Raw genomic sequence first — 27,954 nt, 5'->3', positions numbered from 1 at the left:
TAGACTGCTGTGGTTTCCTGTCACTCTTTTTTTGTTCTGGGTTGTGGGTGACATGAATGCCTATGCACAAATACAGGTTGTGCAGGATAATTTCTTTGGAACCTGGGTACTGGAGAAACAAAAATGTGTTTCAGTTCTTGCAATTCCTTGCTCTTTTCCTTCAATGATTTGAACAAGTTAGCAGTTGCAGGGCCAAACAAAGCAGAGTTGTCCAAGGGAACATCCATAAGTTTGGCTTTTATGTCAGGTAAGGGCTGGGGTCTTAGCCAAGACAATCTTCTTAATACTGATCCAGAGGCAGCTGGTCTGGCAGACACTTCTGCGGCATCATAGCTGCATTTTATGGAGTGGGGTGCTATTTGAGAAGATGCACCAAGCAAAGAATTAGCCAAGGTTTTATTCTCTGAGTCAGGTAAGTCTGCAATTACCTGGGAAAGTTGGGACATAAGCTCTAAAGCGAATTTTGGTAGTGTGTGTTTGGTAAGTTATGGCCCTAAACACTAGAGTAGCAGAAGTGTACACTTTTTTGCATACTCTATCCAGGATCCTGCTATCCTCATTTGATGGGAGAAGGGTGGTGGAGGGCAGTAATCTGGCTGGCTTGGCAGAAGCCACAGAAATAACAAAAGGGTCTGCAAAAGGGCATCTGAAGAGGAATTTGCAGTCCTCTGGGACCTTATAGAAACGGTCTGGTTTCTTGGGGGCAGGTGGCTGGGAATCTGGTGCCTGTGAAGCTAAGGCAAAAACATCGAGAAAGGCAGGCAAGACAAGAGGACTAGTAGATGGGCTAGGTGATTCCACATGTAGTAGCTCATAGTATCTTTTTTGTTTACTTTAGATACTTGGACACTAACCCACTTAAAATGGTCTCTCATTTTAGCTATGTTTCTCCAAAGGAAAGGTCTTCCAAAGGTGAATCTGTTCCATTAGATTCCTCTTCTAGGGAGGCATAATACATGGGAGAAAGGATCTGTGAAGAATAGGCCAAAGATTTCGCCCCTAAAGATGCCTCTTCCTCAGAAGAATCTTCTTCCCTAGTCCTTTGAAGTGGGGAGACAGTACTGAGAGATGGAGCTGTAAAACCTGGAGGAGGCCAGAGGAACATAAGGGCATAGAAAAGGTCTTCAGTGAATTGCTGCCAGTCGCTAACAGGTTCTTTGATGTGGACAAATGTTTAGTTTTCCATTTCTTTTTTGCATGCAAGTCTATCCTATGTAGAGTAAGAGGCCCTGACATAGGCCTACATTCTATCAGCTCAAATTCCATCTCTTCCCTAACAAGGATCTTAGGAATCCCCTTAGGGCCTTCCATTATCATGAGCCCTGGTTCCCCACAGACATTCAACACAGATGCTTGCTCAGCCTCTGCAGATGTGCTTATGCTCAGATCCAAGATGGCCTGGACGTGAGGGTTGGCCTGTGGATCTGAACTGTGAATTAGATGCGTCTCTGGGCCCTCCTCCTCCTCTAGACAGACCTTGGTATCCAGAGGTGCAGCAGAAGGTTCAGACCTTTGCTTTTTGGCCTTCCGCTTCAAAACTGACTCACCCTCAGGCCCAGAGGATCCCTCCATAGCACTTCTTGCTAGCAGCTTTAAACACTGATTCTCTAGGTAGATAGCTAAAGAGGATAATCTACTTCTTAAGGTCTTTGGCACAAATGCCTGATAAATTCATCAGTTTTTATGGTCGTGGTTTGGGCCTAGGCAGAACAAACACTGAAGATGGCTACCCTTGTGTAGCATTTGTCTTCCACGTTGGCATTTCCCTCTCATGGATGACATGAACCCTAACCAAAGACAGTAGCAAAATAATCAAGAGTCCCCCAATGGGGCGCTTATCTGAAATTTGAAGAATCGCAAATGATTCAGAGTCAGACAGTACGCTGGAATCTGGCACTTGAATCTGATAGCAGAGAAGTTCTGAGGATGGTGCATATGTACGCCACTTCTATGGCCGACATTCGTTTGAAGCCTACATGCGACATACCACACACCCTACAGTAGTAAAAGTCTTTTGTATACTGACTGATGTCAGGTCGCCTACGATGGGGAACTGTCTCATGTAATGAATACTGCAACAGATGAATAGAAGGACATCTGGGCTATCATCTAGTGCATTTCATCTGAGATGTTCCTCTAAAAATCCACCATATGAGGTAAATAGTCAAGTGCTCTTAAGCAGAAAATAAAAGACATGTAAACTCACTTCCTATGGCAGTCCAACACTCTTGAGCCTTTATCTGGTGGATAAACTGTCAAACTCTGGGGTTGGAGCCATTTTCACAGCAACTGCTGAGTCCAATGTTTCTGATTTATCAGAAATTTCACTACCAGAACAGCCAGAAAATACAGTCCACTTTCTTCACTACTGCAACCAACATATCAAGCCTTTCCTAAGCTGTATTGCTGGCCATTTTCAGAATCTCCAGCAATGGAAGGGCCACACCAAAAAAACTTCTGCAGAATTTCCTGGGAGAAGAATACTGACTGTATGTCACCCTCCCTTCTGGCACATTACCTACAAGAGTTCCCTGAACTTGAGGTCACCACTGGGGTATACCGGAGAATCTGTGCTCTCCTCCTTATCCAGCTCAGTAGTGGGAGATTTCACAGATGATTCATTGCATTTCCTTATTCATGCTGCCTTCCTGGGGATCTTTCAAGAGGAAGAAGCCAAAGACAAAGAAGAGAGGTGATTTGCAGTTAGCTTGCAGGGTTGTGGACACAGCCACACACTTGTCAGTTTGCAATGTAAAAGCTGGCATTGAAACAAAGTAGGCCACTGGGGTACCATAACAGTGATGGCTTCTAAATGGCATTAAGGCAAATGTGAAGGACTTGGTTAGCATCAAGATGGCTAGCTTGCTGGCTGATTACTCCAAATGTGGGCATGATAGGGCTGCTTTTAGTACTACAGTACCCAGCATCAACACTGCCACTGTGGGGCCATTTAAGACAGTCTTGGTGTCTTGACTTTGGCAGAAAGAACACAACTGAAATCCCTATCTCTAACATAGTGAAACTGGGAAGGGAGACGAGCAAGCTCTGTTAATAACAACTGCCAACACTTCATATCTGAAATATATGACAGGTAAGGAGCTGGTCTTGGCATCAAAGGGCTTTAGCATCAAAAGTTAGAATGTTAAATCAAAGATCCCTCTTATATCCAATAAATGAGAGACGCTCTGAGCTTCTGAGAATTGAGACAAAATTGAAACTGTCTCACCAATTTTAATTGGCACCTTTTTAACAGAAGGTTCCACGGAGTTCTGCCTGTGATGAAGAAAACGGTTTGTAGGAATTTCTAGTGCAGCCTATCCTTTTTCTTAACTGGACAGGAAACAGATTCTTTAGGAGGATTTCAAATCAATTAAGTGGAACGCCTCAATGCTATGGAAGTGAATGTCTGAGAGGAATCTAGCAGTTGAAAACTCATAAGGCCCAAAGAAGTAAGAAAAAATTTGAAATGCAAAGATCTGAAAAAACTGTACAAAACCTCCTAAACAGTAAACAAGAATCAGAAACAAAGATACTAAGAAACATGGGAAATAGATGAGATGTCTTCTAAACAACTATATGCAGCCTAGGGACACTGAAGAACCATCCAAATTGATCTGGGGCAATGGATATATGAATAAGACTAGGCACTGTAATGCACATGATGGAATGGGGAGAATTCTTGGCAATGAAGGAATGCTTTTTCTGCTGAGCAGTCTAATGCCTGCATCTGTGGTTACTGATGATGAATTTCCTCTTACTAGCTAGTTTAACAGCAGTGAAAGATGGATAAACCTCAAATTCCATATTTCTCTACCCTGCGGGCAATGACTGCCATCAAGTTTCACCTCAGCTGACAAGCATTTGCAGTGTCCTTCTTTAAGCCATATGGTTCAGGAAGACAGAGATACAAGATAGCTTAACAAAAAACAAAACTGTGATGTTGTTTTGAATGAAACAAACTCCAAAAATGAAATTTCAAACTACAAGGTTTCCAGAGAAAGGGAGAACTTGACTAAATTGACCATTTGGGCAAGGATATGCTGACAAATACATAAAAAACTAAGCATATGAGATTTGGGAGACATAAACTGAAAGATGAATATTTAATATAGCATACAGTGATTGAAACTGTAGACTCATTTAAGAACCTGGGTATATAGGTAGATCTAGCTTTGAGTCTTTCTAATCATATCAACCAATTGGTTAATGAACTATAGGTTGTATAAAAAGATTTATAAAGTCTAGGAAATCAGAAAAGATGAAGTCATTGTTTGTTAGTTACATTAGACCCAAACTGAGTACAGAATAACAATATGAAAATCTTATAAGAAAACAAGTATGAGTAAACTGGAAAGTGTACATGGGAAATATACCAAGGGCATCCATGGATGTGAAAAATGTAAGTTACTATGAAAGACTAAATTATCTGAACTTGTATGGTGCCTCTTACAGATATCTAAGAGAGTTTATTCATGTATATAGGACATTGTTTGGGGTTATTAAAATGTAGTAGAAAATCATCAGACAACCTATGTAAAATATTCTATAGGAATGAGAAGTGTACTAACTGGTTCTCTGAGGGAGCAGCCGATGCATGGAACAGACTATCAAATTACATTAAAGCAAGCACTAGTTTAGATATTTTTAAGAACAGCCTGGACACTTATTATGGGGACAATTGTTTTGGTATACTGGCAAGCTAAAATGGCATTAATGCCTGTGCTTGAAATATTTGTATGTATGTATGTATGTATGTATGTATGTATGTAATCCACCCTGCAGTACCTTTCATTGAGTAATGTATTGTTTCAGATAACTGTGCATTACTGCACTACTGGTCATCTTATAAGCATAAGCATCTTATAAGCTGACAGCTTCAATAGGATACCTTTGCAAAAGGCTTGGGGATCATCTGGACATCCACCAAGTCTTCATCAGCAGTAGTTTTCTTGCACTTTGTGACCTTTAAGGAAGAAGAAGTTTAATTATGCAGTAAAGACAATATGCTCTGAAGGAGAATGGCAGATGCTATTAGAAGAACCATGGCTGATAAATGAGCTGATAAGCCCTAACAAGACAGAATAGTGTTCCCTTTATTCTGCCACACTATTAATTGCTCAAAATCAAATTCAAATCAAATTCCTCTTTAACAATGGCCAGGTTATTATTAGTAGTAAAGAAATGAGAGATGTTAATACTTGTACAAAATGGTAAGCACTTTGCATCTGCAGACTGAATAATGAATACTGATGACTTATCCATTATGAGGCTATCGACCATCAACAAAGTTGGTAATGGTGACTAAATGGCACAAAGCTGACAGACAAAAATGGTGAGATGGCCAGTATAAAGACCTTTTGGTAATGCAATGGGATAAAGAAAGTTGTTTTTTTACACTGTCACCCATACCAAATTTACCTGAATAACAACTAGCTGGTCAGTATTTTGGAAAGCATCATCGGCTTTCTAGCTAAAAACACTTGCCAAGGGTTCTATAGAAGTGTGAAATTATTGCATAACTGGAACAACAGAACAGAAGATTACTTTTAGTACTTATTTATTCTACATTTTACAAAAGATTAAAATAATGGCTTAAATTACCAACTATTCTGTCATTACATATTAAAGCATTCTTTTTGCTATATTAAATTGTTGTTGTGTCTTTCGGCTTTTCCTGGTTAGGGGTCGCCACAGCGGAACTCCAGTCCGCTAATGATTGGCAGTAGATTTTTACATGCTGAGTTGCTGGCCCTGATGCACAACCTTCAATGAAGGTACGCCCATTCAGGCATGTCCCCACACAGAAGACGCTCTAGCTGAGAATCGAACAGGACAACGTCTTACTGTAAGGCGACAACGCTATCGCAGCATTAAGATGCTGAAACAATGCCTTTAGCAAATCAGAGTGATCAGAGTCTAACGGTTACATTTTCTTTTAGCTAAGTTCTGATCTGGTCTTTTGCCAAACAGCTGCTATTGAGTCTTATAAGTCCCTTATCTCCCTTCAATATCAAAAGTGGACACTATCAGTCAACTATCTTCCCCCTCCACTACAAAGAAAACTGCCAAAAAAGTGGGAATCCTACCAGTCAACAAACAATTAACAGTTCACAACACTGTTCTAATGCTTCCAATAACTTTCAAGTTCCACAATCTTATCCTGTATCACAAAAAGACACACCTATAATGATGGGATATAAGGGTGTGATGAACTTGTAGAACTCACCTCTTTTACTCTCATCTGTTCACCATTCATAAGAAATGTTCCAAATAAGCAACTATAAAGGTGGTCCAAAATGGTTATAAGAAAAACTTCATTGAATTCAAAAGCAGTTGGAAACTGTAAGAAAAAATGATACTTGAATTAAAAAAGACAAAAAAATGCTCTAAATCTAGCAGTTAAAAATAGGTTTGTCATAAATTCCCTTGAAGTAACAGCTACTATCTTTGCAAATAAATGCTTTTGCAAATGAGCCCTTTTATTATCAGTATTATCATTTTTGTATTTGTTAAACACAAACTACATGCAGCATATCACATGCTATTTATGTTTACTTGATGACATCTTTATTGTGTGGGAAGGTGACACCTTGCAGCTTGGAGATTTTATCACTTACCTCAATCAGACAACCCCCTTCCTGAAGTTTACCTCTTCCCATAGCTGTACATCAACCACTTTCTTAGATATGCAGATTTCCAAGGACACCAACAATAACAGAATCACCACTGATCTATTCAGAAAACCAACAAGGGTTAACTTATTACTCCACAGTAAAAGTCTACATCCTACAAAAAACAAGTACAATGTAGTGAAGTCCCAAGGCTATAGATTAGCTAGAATTACCACAGAGATGGAACCATTTTTGAGAAACCTGAACAACTTAGAGAATGATTTTCCAGTGGCTAGAAAGTCAGATGTTAAAAAACATCCTGAAACCCATTATAGAACTGAAGAGGACTGAAGCAAATTCACTCAACCTCCCCAGTAGAAAAATGTTAAGGAATCCCACAGAGAATAACAAATGCAAAAATAGCTGCATCCTGACATACACTTTGGATTATCACAGTATCAAAAATATTATTGAAGAAAACTGGGACATTGTTACAGGAAACCCTTTTCTGATTACCATCTTAGGTGAAGCCCCATCATTTGTTTATAGGAAGGCCAGGAACATTAGAAGTTTTGTTGAATTTAAACCTAGACCATATGAGAAAAGCACTAAAAGATGTGAAACTAATTGTACATTTTGTACATTTATACAGCAAGGTAATAGTTTTTATTGCCCTTATTTAAAGAAGATCATTAAAACCAGTGCAGGGGGTGACTGTAACACTACAAAAGTAATTTACAGGACACAGTGCAATGAATGTGATGCATTCTATGTGGGCAAGACTGTAAATAAACTCAAGCGTAGGATTTCATGTCATCTATCAGAAATCTGCTCTGGATGTAAAAATAATGCACTAGCCAAACACCTTTCTCTTCATAAAAGACACACAGGTTTTAAGTTCCAGATCCTGGATCGCATAGACATGAGTGATCTTGAAGGAGACATCCCTAATATTATGGAGAAACATGAACTCATGTGGCAATTAAAGCTGAACTCTTTTAGGAAGCCTGGACTAAACTACTACTGTTCAATTAAAAGTGCACTGGAACTTAGAAAATTGCCACATTGTTTACATGACTAACTGTATTTTATTTTATTTTATTCTACAAATTGGTTTTAAATACCATTTTAAATCAGTTGAAATTTAAGTGTATATTTTGTTTCCATCATCATACATACATTTTTTCTTATTTTTATTTTTTTCAGTTTATATTTTTTCCACTTTATTCAAAATGATGTGTAATAACAATACTAATTATACAATCATATATATTTTTATAGATTGCTTTTAGGGTTCTTGTACAAAGACCTGAAGAAGTCTAGAAGGATGAAAGCAATCTTTGTTAACAATAGGTTATGAAAATAGAAACTGATTTTTACATGCAAATTGTATACGTATATATTTATATATATTTTTGATTGCCATATGAACTAAGGTTGATATATTTCCAGCCATGTAGTATATTGTCTTGGACAAAATCACAGACTTAATAATCTGATTAAATAAGAGGTACCACATCATTATACATTTTATTTAAAGTACATAAGGGTTATATATTATTATGACAGCTACTAAGTAGGGCAGGACCAGCTCGACTGTCACACTGATGGGGGAAGGGATGTGAATTTAACATGTGTACCAATAACACTTTGTTTTACAGCACAATAAACCACTCCCATTCCTGATAAAAAAAAAATATATATATATATATATATATATTTAGAAAGCTTGTGAGGAAATTATTACTCTATTTTTGTTTTACTTGGATCGTTTGTCTGTGTACTTAATAAAGGATTTTCGACTGGAAACAGACTGCCTGCCTTGCTTGGATTACTTTCGAATACTTAGCAATGCTGTACAATTACATATATATTTTCTATTATTATTTTTTGTTTTGTTTTGACTTAAGACGAGTTTAAGTTCGCTACTTCTACTACTATTGTCTGATCTGATTAATATACAGTGATTAACTAGAAATATATGGACTGAAAATCTTCCACACAGAGAAGTTTCTTACACTGTTTTTTTTTGGACCCACTACACTTTAGTGGGTTGTTTTGAGACTTTGGGGATACCACGGAGATTACTTGTTTTTTGGCATTCTGTACTTTTGAGACAATAACTGTGAGTCAGTAGGTCTATAATTTCTAGGTTCTGCCATGGGGCCACTCTCCAAATATCAGGGAGGCAACTCATGGAGGAACTTAAACCTAAGAGGTTTAAGAGGGGTTTGGCTAGGTGACACTATCAGGCAGCTGGGGGTATTATCAGATCCTATGAAGCTAGTATTTTTTGGTTTGCCAGGGCAAACATAACTTAGAACAAGGTAATTTTGGGATGGATGGAGTGGCTGGTAGTGGGGGTGGGGAACAGTTGTTTGGGCTGGGTTGGCGGCATGAAATTAATACTGACTTGTCTATAAAATATCTGCAATAACTCTGGACTCAGAGTGGGAGACTTCACTGGATATAAGTATGGAAAAGTAATGGGCATCATTTCTAGGTTTCCTAATGCAACTGAAGAAGGCCATGTACTTTTCTTTAAAGCGGGAAGGGACCCTGAGTTCACACTTGGCCGGTATGTGCTTGAGAATTTTATTTATTAGTTTTAAGTCCTTTTATATTGGCAGAGTGGGGATCTATTGAAAACAGATTGCAGTTTATTTTTGTTATAAAGCTTGTTTGTAAGGGAATTCTGCCATACAAGCTTATTTTTGAATTTATCATTATTTCATTATTTATATGGTGGATGAGAACAGACAACTTGATGCATCTGTCCATAAGGGAATAATATTCAGAAAAAGTGCACTGTGGTGTTAGCTAATACATTGTTTAGTGAATTATAAGAAGGTCTGTAAAAGGAGCATGCTTGTTTTTGGAGTAATCATGACATACTGTTTGTGATTTTAAAGTGTGTTTTAAGGGAGAGGGCTACTGCTAGATGGTCAGATTTTAATAATGAGATTGTGATATTAGGGGTAAACCAAGGAGGGGAAATGTTGGTAAGGACAAGGTTAAGAAGATTATTAAACCTTGGTGTAGAGGGGAATGATTTGAGCAAGTGAATTAGTATTAATAAAATTATGGAATCTTTGAAAGAGTTTGCTGGAAGTCATAGAGGCATATCAGTTTATGGGTTAAAGCCATCTATATTAAATTATTTGGTTTGATGGAGACCTTTTCAATCTGATAGATAATTAACATGCTCAGAAGAGGACACAGAAGGGGATGTATAGCCGGCAATGACATGGTATGCAGTTTTATTGAGTCACCAGGACTTCAGCAAATTCCAATGTGGTATCATGCATGATTTGTTACAATGTTACAATATGTTAGTTGTCACAAGTTGAAAGGCATAGCTGAGGCAAACATGGAGCTTGCATCCTCTGATAACAGGATCCTATGTAATGATGTCAGCCTAAGCATCAACCTTTTTTTTAATGCTTGTTATGTTTGGTGACATACTAATAGCTATAGGTAACATATTTTTTAGTGTACCTGCCCTCAACAGAAAACTCTATTTTCTTCAAACTGGTAAAATACATTGGCACTTTCATAAATCTGTTATTGTTCCTGATTCCATGTTGGTGTGATATAAAAGATATCCCTATGCATGATGACAATGTCTCATTTATAAAACATTTGTACATTAAAATCAAACTGCCCCCACAAACATATAACTGACTGAGTGAAGTTTTAACTCTCTCAATATTTCCTTTTATTTTAACTCTATCATATCCACAATATATCTTGTATGTAATTCTGGGGAGAGAGCACGAGGACACAGACAAGGCTGGATGCATTAACTGAAAGTGTTACGCTACACAGTTATTTTATGTAGTTTCATTCCACTATAAGACAACTGCAGTATCAACTCAAGAAGAAATATTGCAAACTGACAACTATAGACTGTTCCTGTGGGCTGTCGAAACAGCACTACCCTAGCTATCTGAAAGGAAGCTGATTGCAGCAGCACCTGTGTTATCACATGGCAGCCACTGTGAGAGAAATTATTGCAAAGCAGAAATCCAAAACTACTGGATTTACTGTAAAAACAGTACGGACTTTAGCTTTGTACATAATTCAGTATTGTCTTCCACTTCTCTTTTACAGGATGTGCAAATGAATATTAAACAATTAAAATCTACAAGTGAAGAAACAAAACTTACACCTAAAACAGAACAAGAATACTGGGACTTTACTGAGCATCAAGATACACTCAACGTCCATGCACAGCAAATTGAAGTATTAATTGAATGGCACAGAAAGCTGAAGATCAAAGTTGAAGATATGGAAAATAGATCCTGAGGGATCAAATGCTTACTAGAAGGAGTACAGGATGAGGACAAAGAGACATTCATTTGTTGGGAATTAGCTATAGTGCTAAAATGAAAACCACTTGCCAAAATTAAGACAGCATATGCAAACCAAATTTGTGACTAACCTGTCTGACATTTTAATATTAAATTCCTAAACTATGTAGATAGTGATGAGAAGCTTCAAGGTTGTACAGGATCTGGGTCACAGCACAATAATGGGGAATGTAATCTGTTTTTCACCAGACTATATTGCAGCATTATTTAGCAAAAAAAGAAGTTATATTTTACCATAACGTTCCATCTGTGTTGTTTATCTTCTTTCATTCATCACTGATGGAGTCGGCCTATTACCAAGCTCGTGCCAGCCAAAAACTCTCGAGCTTAGCTTCTACCCACAATGCCCTTCTCCTGTTACCTCAGATCAAGTTTGCCTGTGATAGACCAGGAAAGCAGAGGCCCCTTCTGCGCAAATGCCCTAAGACACCACTTGGACCCAAAGTATCCCCCAGGAGCCTTTGGAGGGGGAAGAAGGGTGGGAAGTGATGAATGAAAGAAGATGAACAACACAGATGGAACATTACGGTAAGACATAACTTCTTTATCTGATGTTATTAATCTTCTTTCCATTCATCACTGATGGGACAGAATCCCAAGTTACCTTGAGACACATGGGCGGCCCTTATGGAAGAATGTTCCTGAGTACCACTGAGCCGAAGGCAGCTCTCCATCTGGAAACCGCATCCAATTTGTAATGATTGATGAAAGTGTGGGGTTTAGCCCAAGTGACTGCTGCACAAATGTCATCCATAGAAGCCCTGGAGTGTAAAGCTACAGATTTTTCCACAGATCTAGTTAAATGGGCTTTAACCAGTGGCATAGGTTCTTTTGTGGAAGAGTAACAGAATCATATACAGTCCCTTAGCCATTTTGATAAAGTAACCTTGGATACAGAATTTCCCATTCTAGGTCCAGAAAAAGAAATGAAAAGCTGGTCAGACTTATGCATAATTTTGATTCTGTCTAAATAAAATCTCAGTTGTCTGTGCACATCCAAGGAATGTAGGCAGTACTCTCCTTTATTAGAAAAATTTGGAAAGAACACTGGTAGGTCAATGGACTGATTGATGGAGAAGTCAGAAATAACATTGGGGAGGAAAGATGGATTCACCCGTTGTGATACTCTGTCCTTGTGAAAGACCAAATAGGGTCTTTTGATGCACTGTGCCTGTAGCTCCGAAACCCGCCTGGCTGATGTAATGGCTACCAAAAACAAGGATTTCCAAGACAAAAATTTCAGGTCACATTTCGCTGCGGGTTCAAAGGGGGAGTTGAGTTAAAGACTGTAGAACTAACGTGAGGTTCCATGGCTCTATAGGCTGTCTCACAAGAGGCCTGATGCGTGAAACTCCTTTGAGAGAGGTTTTACATAAACGTAGTGAGGTACTGTCCAGCCCATTATGGTAATTCGAAACTGCAGCCAGATGTACTTGTATGGTACAGGCTGCAACACCCTCCTCAAAAAACCTAGACAAGTATTGCAAAACTGCTGTGGCTGGAGCCAAATACTGATCTAGCATGTTATTCTTTGACCAGAGAGGGAGAACCTTTTCCATTTGTCTTGATAAGTCGTCTGGTGGATGGTTTATGAGAGGTCAGGATAATATCCCAAACAGGTGATGTGAGATAAGCCTGCCTAATAATTAACAGAAGTGGAGAAACCAAGCTGTCAGCTTGAGACTGGACAGATTCGGATGGCTCAACCCTTGGGGGTGAGCAATCAGGTCTGGGAGAGGGTCCAGAACCCATGGCGGGCATATAAGATGAGGCCAAAGGAAGGGGAACTAAACTTGTCGAGGCCAAAAAGGGGCTATGAAGATCACTTTGCATTTCAACTGATGAGCTTTCTTTAGGAACTGTGGGATCAGAGGAATGGGGGGATAAGCATAAAAAAGTCCCGTGTCCAATCATGAATCAGAGCATCCCTCAGGGACTCCCACTTTGAGGGGAATAGGGCAAAATAGCTGCTGCATTTGTTGTTCGTTGGAGAGGCAAAAAGGTCACAGCACGGCTGGCCCCAGTAGCTGAAAATTTCTGCTGCCACACAGGAATTGAGGGACCACTCGTGGGGCAGGAAAATACATCTGCTCAATTTGTCTGCAATCACATTGGAACTCCCCGGGATGTGCATTGCTGTAAGAAAGCGGTTGAAAGCTATCACCCACTGCCAAATCCTCATGGCCTCTTGACACAAGGGGAAGGACTTAGTTCCTCCTTGCTTTTTGATATACCAGACTACTGACATGTTGTCTGACTGAATTGAAATTGCCCCAGAAGGAAGAACTGGATGAAATGCCTGCAACACTAACAGCACCACGCTCAGTTCCAGAACTCTGATATGCAGGTTGGCCTCCAAAGTGGACCATGTGCCTTGGACCGTCTTTCCCTGGAAATAGCCCTCCAACCCGATCAGGGAATCATCCGTGGTCACAATGGCCTTGGGCTGAGGGGACTGGAAAGGGCAACTCCAAAGTTCTGTGTCTAGCCTCATCCACCAAAGAAGGTCCTGTTTGCAGGAGTTGGTTATCTGGATCTGGAAATGTAGAGGGTGGTGATTCGGGAGCCACTGAGAAAGAAGAAGCTACTGGAGAATTTGCATGTGCAGCTTGGCGAGAGGCACTATTGGGATTGAAGCTGCCATGGATCCTAGGACCTGAAGAACTGGGTCTATATTAAAAGCCCCAAAGGACTAAACATTGAGTGTATGTACATCGGCACATAAAGGTCGATCTATATACACAGCGAAACACTGAAAAAGCGAAATCCGAAACACCGAACGAGTTCCGTCATCAGAATGCACCACACGGGTAAGAAAAAAATAATACTAAATAATTAATTTAACATGCTTTTGCAGGGGGGCAAGCCCCCCTGCACCCCCGCTACCTAAATATAGCAACTCCGAGACCGCACTACAGTGGGGAAAAGGATATATTTCCTTATCCCCACCATCACGCTGCTGACCAGGAAACATGTTCAGCGTTTCAAATTTCACTCTTTCCATGTTTCTCTGTGTATGTAGACCGACCGTTATGTGTCAATGTACATACACTTGATGTTTAGTCCTTTTGGGCTTTTAATATAGACCTGAAGAACTTCTCTCACTGAGACTTTGTTTTGACAGAGTATCACCCGGAGTTGAAGCCTCAATCTCTGGAGTCTGTGAGCTGGGAATGACACCAGACAGGATTGGGTGTTGAAGACTGCTCCAATAAATTCTATCTGCTGGGTAGGGACCAAGTTTGACTTCTACCAGTGCACAGTTATCTCCAAAAATCACCACCAGAGAAAGTGTGTATTGTAGGGCTGTTACCAGAAGACGCTTGGTGGGGGAAGTGAAGAGCCAATCATCCAAATATGGAAACACCCAGAATCCTTGCAGTCTCAAGTGAGCTGTGACCACTGCCATGCACATTGTGAACACTCTGGGGGCTCTAGAGAGACCAAACAGCAGGGCACAAAACTGGTTATGACTGGCTCCTAGCCAGAAGCGAAGCAGACTCCTAGAGCGCTTGTCCATTTTGATATGGTAATATGCATCTCAGAGATCTAACAAGCACATCCAATCGCCCTCCCTCAGAAAAGGGAGGATGGACTGAACCGTGACCATCCGGAATTTGGTTTGGGCAACAGCCTTGTTCAAGCTGTTGAGATCCAGAATGGGTCTCCAGTTCCCTGTCTTTTTTGGCACCAAAAAGAATCTTGAGTAAAATCCAGATCTGCATTGGTCTGGTGGGACTGATTTGATGACTCTTTTTTGTCATAGCTTTCCTACTTCTGAAGCTGCCTCTTCCCTTTGACTGGGTGGAATGTCGGGAAGTTTTGGATAAGAAATAAGGGAATGGTGTAACCTGTGGTAATTATACACTGCACCCAACGATTGGTGGTAATAGAGTGCCAGGCAGCTTGGTGCAGAGAGAAATGACCCCGACTGCTTCCAGAGGCAAGCAATCGGGCAGCTTTTCAGGAGCGTTGGTAAGACTGTCCAGAGAAAAGAGTCTCTTGGAGCCTTGGTTATGTGGACCCCCTCTGCCAATATAGGGGCATCTTCCGGAGCTGTTACCCCCTCTGCCTCTGGAGATATCATCACCACATGTGGCATGGAAAGGACCCTGAGATTTTTTTATGCCATATCTTCCCACTCCTCTGGTTCCTGGAAAAGCAGCATCAAGGATTGGAAAAACGAAGGCCTATGGCAGAAAGGGTCTTACCATCCTGCTCGCACCTGGCTAGCATGTCCTTCACTTTGCAACCAAAAAGGGAAGATACTTCGATTGGAGCATTCAGAAAGGAAGACTTGAAGGGATCTGCGAGGTCACAAATGCGCATCCAGGCAGGATGCTTCATAACAATGCCTGAAACCACAGCCCTAGTCACCCTTTCGGTTGCATGTGAAAGCAACCTCATGGACGAGTTGGAGATCGATTCCAGGGTAGCAAGCTGCGAGGCAACTTTGTCCTGTATCTCGTCAGACACCTGTCCTGCGAGTGTTCCAGAGAGATCTGAGATCAAGTCTCTTTGGAGCCTCATAAAATGTACCAAATAATTCAGGGACTGAATAGCAAAGGTCGCTGATGCAAATACTCGCTTCCCCAATCTGTCCACGGCCCAGGACTCCCTGTTGAGCAGATGGACAGCAGGACTCTCTTCAGCCAGATCCTTCTTTGTGGCCACTGCCACCACCATAGCATCAACTGGTAACCCTCTGGACCAGTGTGGGTTCTCCTCGGGAGGGGAATAGAATTTTGTCAGGTCTCTGAGAGATCGCCTCAATAGAGTCAGGGTTCTTCCATGTGCATTGCCCAATGAGCTGGAGGGGTCACCCATGAGGTAGATCGCCGGGCATGGAAAGCCTGCAGGAACACGGATTCCTCAGAGGAAGGGTTGGAGGGCTTCCAGTCACCCCTCTGCTTTAATATTTCAAGGATGTCTCCATAGGAGACATCATCAGGGGGTGACCATGGGGACCCTTCACCATCATCGTAATCCATGTCGTCTGTTAAAGACTCCTCTGGTGAGTCAACATGCTTACTTTTGCACAATCTTTTCCGTGGGGGCTCCGCAGTGGAGACGTCCGAGGAGGACTCAGAAGAGTGGGTACCCTGAACTGGGGTTTCCTGCAGCTTCCCTACCCGGTGTCCCGGGGAGGTGGTCTGGGGCAGCTATAGCTCAGGGGGAGAAAACTGGGGTTCTGACAGCGGAATGCTTATGGAAGTGAGAGCCTTTTCCATCACACGGAAAGCAGGTCCAACCGAAGAGGGATGGGAGCCCAGAACTAAGAACAACCTTGGAACTGGGGTCACACCTCGCTCTGTTGAACCTGCTCCCAAGGATGGAGCCTCAAGCTGGATCGGTGCAGAGGAGGCTACCGGCACCAAGAACGGAACTGAATTACCACACATGGAACCATGCCTCGAACCGAGGAGCCTGCCACCCAATCATGAGATTGAGGAAGGACTGGTTCAGTAGGAACCGAGGACCAAAGAGACGGACTCGGAGCATCAGTCAGGTCCACTACAGGCACCGAGACAGGGGGGTTCCGAGAAGGATGTCGGAGCAGAAGGCTTCAGAACCAGGATGGTCGAAGGAGGAAAATAGGACAGAGTCTGTGAAGAGGTCAACCCAAGTCCTGCTGGAGGATGGGTCTTGGAAGGCATGGGTATCCCCCTGGCTGCCAACAGCTGATCCACAAGATGCACCACATCAAGTTCGGAAAGGCTCCTGGTGGATCTAGTGGATACTCTGGACAGGGAGTCAGGTCGATCTAAGAACAAGCTATACAGTTGGCCTAAGAACTGGTCTATGGATGGGGAGTATCGGGTCCATGGAGCGTGATCTGCAGGCACTGATGTCTCAAGTTTAGAGACAGGAAGTAGTGGGGTCAAATCCAGTGTTACTGTAATAAAGCTTGGTGCAGAAGGGACATTCGGAGCTGAAATGGGAGGTTCAAACATCACTGCAGAGATTGGCATCAAATGCGTGCACTGTGCCGAAGTGGCCACAGGTGCTGAAGTTGTAGCAGGCATGGTAAGGTCAAAAGTTGGTGACAGAGGAAGTATCGGAGCTGGCGATGAAGCCGGCACCGATGTAGCAATAGTCGAAGTGCTCAGAGCAAACGAGAACAGTGGCGAGGAGGCAGGCTTATGCTGCGAGGATAACTTCTGAATTTTTGGTTTCTCAGGCTTACCCTGGTCACCCGAGGGTGAAGAGGGAACCGAATGGGGCCTTTTCTTAACTTTAATAGGAGGGGTTGAGACCTCCGTCGCAGAAAGGGCCTTTGAAAAGGGAGATTTTAGTAGTCCCTTCAAGATTAGTTTATTCTTGCGCTCGTTTAGAGTGCATTGGCTGAAACTCTGGAAAATCCCATAGGGAGGCTGCACCGAAAGGTGGGGCACCCCCAAACAATAAACACAATCATCATGAGTGTCGCTATTAGGTAGTTTACCATTACATGAGTTACAGTGTTTGAAACTAGATGTACCCTTCTTATCCAACATCTTGAGAAGTAATCACAACAATTCAAACTTCAGAAGAAAGAAACTCTAAATTCCTAAGACAGGAAAGATTTAAACACATGAAGAAAAAATAAGCAAATCTAATATCAAAAACACACCAATAGAAAGAATAGAGAAGGAATACCAACTACGGTATTCAAGGAATTCCACAAGGGTAAAGAAAAAAGGGCCGTATCAGCATTGGTACTAAAAATGTTACCAACAGGTAGGAATAGAGAGAAAAATATCTCACACTACTGTAATTCAACAGGAATAAACTATAGTTCACAAAATTTTAGAAACAAACTAGTTTAGATACAAATATCAAATAATTTTCCACTTAGCTGAGAGCTCGGCTGAAACGCGGCTTTACGGCTACGAGGCAAATGAGATCTGAGGTAACAGGGAGAAGGGCATTGTGGGTAGAAGCTTAGCTCGAGAGTTTTTGGCTGGCACGAGCTTGGTAATAGGCTGACTCAGTTCTGAGGGCTTGGACCCCATCAGTGATGAGTGTAAAGAAGATTAACAACATCAGATTAACAGTTTCACTCCAGCCCTCAAAAGGTATCAAGACTTGAGTTACAATCATGGTATAACTTTGCTTTCATAATGTGATAAGGGTTTAGAAGGGATTCCAAAAACTATCCTTCACCTACCCAACAGAAGCTGAAGCACACCTGAACAGCAGCCATCAAACAGCAAAGATACAATGGGCATGTGACAGTCTGGTTTAGAGGCAAAGAGGAAACCAGTTCCCCAAATACTGGCTAGAAGGACAGGAAACATATCAGAGATGCAACCATCTAGGGGTTGTGTTAAAACCCTGTCATCATATTAATTTCCCTGAAGAACAGGGGAATAAATATTTGTTATTAGCAGACCTGTCCTCTGAGCCATCAATGGATTTTGTCATCCAAGATCTTACTCCAAAAGACATGTAGGGACTGCAGCAAGAACAAGAATGGGAAACCCTGATATAGGTTGATGCTGTAGTATCAACATGAAACCTTCCCATGTGAAAGCCTGAGATGGGGGATTTTGGTCTTGTGCCTGAACATACATGGCTGGTAGACATGCATCTCTGGTTCTCTTTACCCTCTCAACAACACTTTGATTACCAGGACTTAACTAGAACTATGTGAAGTTTATTTTTTGGGCTGAGAAAAGGTTGTCTGGATGGGGCCTTGTCCCTCTGATGTAACTAGCACTATTTAGGATTGTAAAATTTAACTAATTCTGCTGTTACGGCTTGTTTGATGAGGAATATGCTCTAATATTGGCTTATTTTGTATGCTTAGGTCAGTAATGCTGAATAAAAGAGCTTATACCTGAAACAAGCTGGTTGGTTTAAGCCAAAAAGTGGAGGTGACATTTAATGCTCCTCCTGGGGTCTTAGTCTTCTCTCTCTTATCACTAATAGACCCATAGATTGCTCTTAACATGAGTTTTGTTGTTATTTATTCTGTTACCTTATTAGTGTTAGATGTGTGAGGGAGGTTGTTGATGTCTTATTTTTTGAATCAACAAAAATGCTATCTTATTTCCACTGTTTTATTCCCTCCTCCCCACCTTTTTTAGGTGGCATTTGTATTAGTCTAAACCTTGCAGCATGAGGATAGATACCTGCTTTGGAAGGGTCTTATATACTACTTGTGAATGATATGTGTTCGTTCTGAAATAGATATGCAATGTTCAAACGCATTTGTTTCTTTTTTTTTAATAATTTGGTTGTTTCATATAAAATAGCACAGTGCATTTGACAATTATATGGATTTATAATAAAGGCAATAATTATATCTGTGGACAGGCTTGTGATGATAATTCAACAACAGTTAGTGTAATAAACATGTTGATGCTATAAGGGGAAAGATTAGATGGACGGAGACAGCAGAGATTATCTAATAAGAATGTTTTCAGGGTAGTGGTCTACTTTCAGTGACAGATGAGAGAATTTCTTGCTTCACAGTGTTTCAATCACTGCTGGCTATTACAGTTATTATTTCTTGCTACTTTCTACTTATATGATTACTTTCCTTACAATACAATCTGAGACACTGTAACTAAAGGGACTGTGAAGCAGGCTAGGTTTAATGGGAAAGCATTGTGACCAATCAAGTCTCTATCTTGGAATGTCAGGTGCCTAAAGGCAATCTTGATATTAAATAAAGTATGTGGTCACAGAGCTCAAACAGCTGCCTACAGGAAATTAAATCAAAACCAAAAAAATGCTGCACTCAACATTTGTAGTTCAAAGGGGGTGATATGTCACAACACTTAGCACAAAGCATCTTAGAGCACAGCAATACTGTCTTTTTGATTTAAACAAGAAATATCTTTATTAAATTAGCACTTATGATATATGCAATCATACATTTATATAAATGAAAGACTATATTGACACATTTTAGTTGCAAACATTATACATTACTTATAATCTATACAACCACTGTCAGTTAAACATTACATAGCTCATTCAATTCCTGCCTTCCCTTAAACTTCATTCCTCCTCCAAAACATTACAATTCCCATTTTTTCAAAGCAATTCACTCCTGTCCTTTTCTAAAAAATCCCACTTCCAGTTCTTTTATCACTGTTACTATATTCACTATGTCTAGTGCAGTTGGTTTAGACTGATTTCTATTTTCTAGTAATTGCTTTTTTGGCAGCCACCAGAATTAAATTCAGCAAGGCCTTACTATCTCTAGGCAATTCCGATTCTGTATCACAGCTCAAAAAAAAAAATAATTTCCTTAGTTACACCAATTTGCACACCTGTACTTCTGACAGACTAGTCTGTAGGGAATTTTTAAAGTCTGCCATCTTATTACACTCCCAAAAATATGTTCCCAATTACCTCTTTCGTCTTCATCACACCTTCAACACATGCAGTCTACCTGAGGAAGAAATCTTTGGAATCTGCCTGGGGTACAGAAATACCTAGACAAACACTTACAAGCAAGATCCTAAATCTCCTAGACTTTGTTGCATATTTGGGAACCATACATATATCATCGTACTGTTTTTTTTGTGAATGGCTTATTCAATCTCTCTTCCCAATCCTTTCCAACTTCTTCTGATTGATTCTTATAGTTATCATAAATTATTTTATATGCTATACTAATTATCCTGTTTTTAACAGCAGCTTATGTTCTTGATTCTACTAAAAACTCTGCTGGTGCTGGTCTTTCACGTATTTCTTTGATATCAATCCTTGATTGGGAAGGCAAACTCTAGCCTGCAGCCCAAATGAATTCTTGGTCTCTTCCTATTATATTATCCTTCCCTCTCTAATTATTTGCTCCCAATTATCTTGGTTACTTTGCCAGTTTTTCTCCAGTAAATTCCATCACCCTCTTGCTTATTCTCTGTACCCCTAATTGCAGTCATCCTTATTGGCAGAATCTCCTTTATCCATTCCTGTGTTGGCTTAATTCTTCTGTATGCTTACTGGTATTCTCCTTAAGGATTTGCATCCAAATTCCCAGTCTCCCCTTGTTTCTTCAGCTTCCCCTTGTTTCATAATAATCCCTTTCTATTTTGAATTATAGCCTTCTGCTTGTGTTATACATAGGAGCCTTAACTGTGTAGTTCTGAAATACTCCTTCAAATTAGGTAATCCCAAACCACCTTGGTCTCTTCGAAGGATCAACTTATCCTACTTAACTCTTGCCCTCTTCCTCTTCCAAATAAAATCCTTCAACTCTTTATTACTTGCTATCCACAACTTCTCCTCTGGTTGATAAAAATATGTTTGACCTGTGTATAAAACTAAATGGACAAAAAACATTTTCACTGGTTGCATCTTGCTATCCATATTCATAAAACAGAGCTTCCACCTTCTAAGTTTGTATATTTTTTTTAATCTCTTCCTACATATCTTTTGCTGCCATAACACAATCCTTTTTAATCCATACTCCTTCATTTTATCACACCCCCTTAAATATGAGTATTGCTGAACCAATCTTTGTGTGGGTACATAGCTTACAGCTATTGCCTTTGTTTTAGCTTCATTCATTTTGTATCCCGAAAAGGCTTGAAACTGTCTCACAATGTTCCACAACACAAAAATGTCCTTTTCTGGTTTTATCAGGTATAAAATAATATCATCTGGAAATAAAGCTAACTTTTCTTGATTACCATACCAATTATATCGTTGAATTTCTGAGTCCCCTTTTTGCCAGTGCTTCTAAATGTAAATGTAAATGTAATGCAAATAACAAATAGGACAGGGGGCACCACTGCCTGGCTCCTCTGTTCAAAAAGAACTTATCAGAGAGGAACCCACCCATTTTAAGTTTCACCTACGATCCCCCATATATCCTCCTAATCAATCTTATAATTTTATCAGGGAATGCAAATGCTCCTATTGCCCTACTCATAAAATCCAAGCTTATTCTGTTGAATGCTTTCTCTGCATCAAGATCCACCAACAACAGTGGTATTTTCTTACATTCTGCTTCTCTCTGGATCATCAGTGTTCTATTAATACTGTCAAATGTTTACCTCCCCTCCACAAAAACCACATTGATCCAGATCTATCAAGTTTGGTATCACGTTTCCCATTTTTTTAGTAATTATAGACATAAACACTTTATAATCCTGGTTTAGAATTGAAATGGGCCTATATGATGTTGGATCTGATAGGTCTTTACGCTCTTTAAATATCACAGCCACCACTACTTTCTTCCAAGATGTTGGTGGCAAGGGAGCCCGCAGGATTTTTTACAGGGGGGTGCAAACCCAAGCCCCGCCCACATAGCCCCACCCCACTGCTACCCCGCCCATGCAGCCCCACCCCCACCCCTCCCACGCAGCCATTCCAGTGTCCCATTACTTGACTATTTTTCCCAATTTGTCATAGACAATGTTCAAATCTCTCAGTGTGCATACTGTTTTATCCTTTACTTCTACAATGATTACAGATATTTGGATTTCATTTACAACTTTTATTTCAAATTTTATAGCACAAACACTGATAGACATTTACTAAACCTAAACAAAGCAATAGTCTTGCAATGAAAGAGACTTAGCATTAAAACTTCTCTACCTTTGAAACCCACATTCACGAAACAACATTGAAACCCCCATTCAAAGAAAATGCATCTGGCCAGTGGTAGGGTAAGTTTACCTTTGGGCTGTTTTCAAATCATAAACTCCTTGCAAACATTTTTAGAACCATGCAAAAGTTATTTGATTCACCTTCCTGACTGTATTAATTATACTATATAATAATTGAATTATTTCCCTTATATAATACAGCACCACTTGTTAGAGTGTGTTTCAGATTTATAGTTCTGAACATTTTCCTTTAAGCAATGAAACAAATCATATGAACCAATAATGACAACCTGCCCAATTCAGAACATTTCAACCATAAAGGGCCACTCTACTCAAACTTCTGTCATACAATCCACCAATATCAATCAATATGCAGAATCTTTGCAGAAGTAAAACTCATTAATAATTCCACATTAAAGAGATCTGAAACCAGTGAAGAGGTTGTTGCAAGAAAACAACTTTATATTTCAGTGTTTCATCTACAAATTCACTGCCTGCTGCCCTTGAAGAATAAATTGCCTACGTTATATTAAAAAAATGGTAAGCTGGTATATTGCAATAGGGAATGGGTGGCAAACTGAAAAACAAGTTCATAGTTTTTAGGCATCTCATCCAAAGGAGGACATACACCCCCTTAAAATACAAATCTACATGTTGTGGGAGTAGAACCTATAGCCCTCTGTATCAAGATGCAAGTATGCTACCTCCTGTGCTGCTTCAAAAATTCTATACCACAGTAGTGATACCATTTGCTAAACAAAACAGTTGCACATTTTAAGCAGGCTTAGCATGGGCAGCAGTAAAATTTTCTTCCCTTAAAGCTCACAATTCCTTGAAAATGCACTTGAAAATAAATTCCACCTGGTAACTCTAGGGCATTTCATTCTCTCTTAACACACCCCTCAACATCTAAGTGCAAGAATTCTGGACAAAGCCTAAAATAAATAGGAGCAGATTATAAATATTGCTCTCATGAACTTAGAACATTGCTAGAATAACAGGATTTATGTTAGTATGCATTTTTCTAAAGAATATGACATCTAAAACTCAAATGTCTGTCATTATTTAGCAACTTCAATGCTTTTTAGTAGGAATATGGGAAAAAATCTGGACATTTTCCAAAAACCTGGACAGCTGAGGGGTATGCTACCACCCTCTTATATATGTATGTATATATCACACACACACACACACACACACACACACACACACACACACACACACACACACACACACACACACACCTCACAATCTCATAGCACAATAAATCTGGACAAAGCCTGTTATGTTGAGGACAAAGGCCCAAAACTAGGGACACATTTAGAGAGTTGGTAGAATAACAGGATTTGTGTTAGAATACATTTTCTAAAGGATATGAAGTCTGAAACTCAAATACATGGAATTATTTAGTAACTTTAATCCTTAGCTCATCCCAGTGATTTGTCAAAAAAAAAAAAAAAACAAAACAGAATTTTTATGAGAAACAGACCAAAAATAAAAGACAAATAATCTGGACATTCTGTGAAAATCTGTACAGTTGAGAGGTATGACACACACATACATCCCCGACCTCCTTAGAAAGTGGAGAGAACAAAATTGTTTGCATTAGTATGCATTTTATGAGGATATGAAGTCTAAAACTCAACTTCAGTCTTCAATGATTTGCCAGAAAAAACACAATTTATGAGAAACAAACAATCTGAAAATACACCACCCATTCCACCCTGCCTGTACTTTCTTCTTCACCTCTCTTCCACACTCACCATTACTCTGAACTGTTGATCCCAAGTACTTAAACTCATCCACCTTTACCAACTCTACTGTCTAGTTCCATTATATCTACAGGACTGTATTGCATAAATGCTTTGAGTGTTTATCATTTACTTTCCTTGCAATTAGACAGACTTTTTTTTTTTTATTCAGAAATTCTACCAAAAGCAGCAGCAACAAAAAACAAGTGCCCACCAAATCTGGATAAGCAGCAGAGTCAAACAGAGGCAGTAATCAGTTCTTCTAAAATAAAAAAGGAGAGAGTTTTTAGGTCTCTCAGGATGTATTAAGAGAGATTAGGAGTAACCTGAACAGGTCATATGGGAGGAGCTCCTCTAGAGGATGAGGTGAGAGCCCTACCTTGTCAATGCACATACAAAAACAAGATAAATTAATTTGGGGGTGGGCTCTTAAGCTTTCAGGACAAAACTCACTGAAGATATGGAAAGTGCCCAGGAGTACGTTTTGGATCAAGCGACCCCATAGGGAGGATGAGGAAGAAGCTGGAGAAGTTTTATTGGAACCAAACTCCAAAGAAATTTAAGACAACTTGTGATGTATCAGAAGGCAGTACCTAAGCTTGCCTGCTAGGTAGGTGCTCCACACACACTTTTTGCCATCTACCAGAACGTGACTAGTCATAAGAGCCCACACTCTTGTGGTTTCTGATGCAAGGAAATCAGCTTGTTCCTCCTTACAGGTTTATACCAGACAACTGAGCTAGAAAACAACTGCCAATCAGGCAGAGTAATATAATTATCAGAAAGACTACAGCTTGCCTTTAGACACTGTCTGGCTCAAGGAATTCATACTGATTTTTGGAAAGACAGGATTGTTTTCTAGTTGGGCCACATACTTTGATATCTCAAAAAGATGCATTATACTTAATCTTCTGATTAAGGGAATAGAATAACCACTGCATTGGACTTGAGGACATACCTTTAGTGGTTAATTAGGTTACATAGGAAACCTTCAGCTTCAACATATTAACTGTAAAGATTTCCTTGTTAACAAATATCACATGTGACCCCCCCCCCCCCAAATTGATACTGTCAGACATGGGGATAAGTGCAAGGCATTCTCATTTTTACTTAAGTTTTAGGCTTAATTAGCTTTTAAGAACCACATAGCATAAGATTTACTAACAAGAAATATTGCAGTAAGGAGGTGGCAAGTTCAGTTTGCTATAAATAGGAAGAGCAACGCGGAAAATCATTCACTTAGGAAGAAACATGGAATAAGGCCATTGCTCCTAACACAAAATTATGGCAAGCAGCAGAAAGGAGCAAAATTACACAAACACGCACACACACACACACACACACACACACACACACACACACACACACACACACACACACACACACACACACACACACACACACACACACACACACACACACACACACACACACACACACACACACACACACACACACTTCCCTTCCCGTTACAAACACAAACACACACACACACACACATCTCTTAAATACTAAAACACACACACATGACACATCTCTTAAATACTAAAACACACACACATGACACATCTCTTAAATACTAAAACACACACGCACATCTGTTAAATACTAAAACACAGTCACACCTACCTCTCCCTTCTACATTCATCTGGTGCGTCCACCACAGTCCAAGCGTCTTTTGCAATTCAAATCCCCGGTAGGCGCGCAAAGGACATAAACCAATGATCGCACAGACACAGAAGACGAAAACAGGTCGCAAAGACCTGTTGCGTCTGTGCAACTGGAAAGGGCATTCTTAAAGGGGAACGCCATTTAAAAAAAAACGAAAAAAGTTTTTTTTTTTTTTTTAAATTAAAATAAAATTAAATTCTCGGCCAGCCAGTTCCAGGGGGGTGCAAGTGCACCCCCTTGTACCTGCCTGCGGCCGCCCTTGGTTGATGGTGCTTCTCCTTTTAAAATAATGTTAAATAAAACCTTCTGGATCTTTACCACTTTCTTCCCTTCTAGCTTTCAAACTTCCACAGGAATACTATCTACTCATGGAGCCTTTTCTGTATAATGGTTATACTTTACTATTTTTATCTCATTTCCACCTATGCTAACTGTAAGTAATTGAGCCTCATCTACCTCTAACCTTGGAATATTTAATTTTTCCATAAACATTTCCATTTGTACTTTTTCTTGATTTCCACATTTCTCTACTTTGTACAGATTTTCATAAAATGTCCAAAATATTTCAATATCTCTATAGGATCTCACATTATTTTCCTTGTCATAGGCACCCTAAGCTTGGCAACAACCACTTCTATGTTTTGTTACCTAAGCCATTGTGTTAAAAGCTTTCATGCTCTCAGTTATTATGGAAAACAGTTGCTTAACTGCAATCTTCTAAAACTCATGCATATTATTGAGGCACTGCCTTATTTTCTCTTTAGTACTCTGCAACTGCGCCTCTTTTGTTCTGTGAAATTCCCCATATTCTGCAATACTTTAACCTGTTCAGTTTCGCTAAATAATTATTACTTCTTAACTATATCTCTTTTTCTTTTATTTCCACCCTATTTTTAAACCCTACTTTAAAATTTTCCCTCCCCAGTTATATTTTCAGAATTTCTATCTTCTTTACTAACTCCCAAATAATTTCCACTACCCATTCCTTAAATTCCTTTCTATTTAACAGATAGGTTGGGAAGTGCCAGTGTCTTTTTATTTGATTACCCTGCATATTTATTTTAGTTATTCTTGGTGCGTGATCTGAAATAGTTACTGGATGTGTATCAAAACTTTTAATTAAATACACATTTTTCTGTGAAATATAACTTCTGTCTAGCCTAGGCTAGTTTTTGTACTATGGGGAATAATATGCAAATTCTCTCTGAAAACCTACTACTGAATTCACATCTTCCTTACCAAATATTTGCATGCTTTTCTACAAATATCTACTTTTGTTTGTTATAGTTTCCCTTCTTGGACCCCAGATACATCTTTCAATGTTGCAAATCACATTCTAGTCTCCACCTATATGTAATATTACCTGCTGAAAGCTGATTATTTCTCCCAGAGTTTTCTTAAACTCTACTGTAGTAGTTTTCGGTGGAATATAAATACATGCTAGCATAATCTTCCTCCCTTGCCAGTAGCCCCTTTATACTACAAATCTACCATTATTATTATTACTATTATTATTATTATTACTTTTTTCCTATTCTATCACTATTGGAGCTCCTCTCACAGTTAATATAAGTACACCCCTTTTCCTTTGTCACAGATATTCCCCTAAATAACATGGAAAAAAAAAGAAATAATCCTGAAATCCTTTATCAGATTCACATTCTCATTTCTTTCCAGATGTGTCTCCTGCAGCACAGCTATTTGCACTCTGCATTTTAATATAGTTCACTAATCTTCCTTTTTTGTATATATCAGTGAGACCATTCACATTTAAAGATAATACAGAAAGTGTTGTTATTATGATAAGTTATTTTTCCCATCTGTTATGTATAAAAACTTTTTTTAATGCCTAATTTCAGCTCTTCTGTTGCATGTATTCACCAATGTTTGGCAAGCTGATCTTTTTTATACAGCTGTTTCTTGTCATATCCATTTGAACCTATGTCATATCTTGCAAGACCTTTTGTTTTAAAGAAAACCCTAAAAAAAAAAATAC

At 39.7% G+C, this 27,954-nt stretch overlaps 1 protein-coding gene across 1 annotated transcript in view; it reads right to left on the bottom strand.

The window, feature by feature from the left end:
* Positions 1 to 27,954, bottom strand: part of MTMR2 (myotubularin related protein 2) — an 853,325-nt gene that overhangs the window by 106,578 nt on the left and 718,793 nt on the right. Inside the window, exon 14 of the mRNA XM_044072012.1 lies at positions 6,227 to 6,340. Within this exon, the coding sequence (XP_043927947.1) occupies positions 6,227 to 6,340 (114 nt within the window). The remainder of the gene's footprint in view (positions 1 to 6,226; positions 6,341 to 27,954) is intronic.

This window comes from Protopterus annectens, chromosome 5.part0, assembly GCF_019279795.1.
Source record: "Protopterus annectens isolate FY-2018-M chromosome 5.part0, PAN1.0, whole genome shotgun sequence".
Classification (NCBI taxonomy): Eukaryota; Metazoa; Chordata; order Ceratodontiformes; family Protopteridae; genus Protopterus; species Protopterus annectens.
Note: the sequence above shows the minus strand (reverse complement) of the source record. Positions and strands in the feature narration are given on the sequence as shown.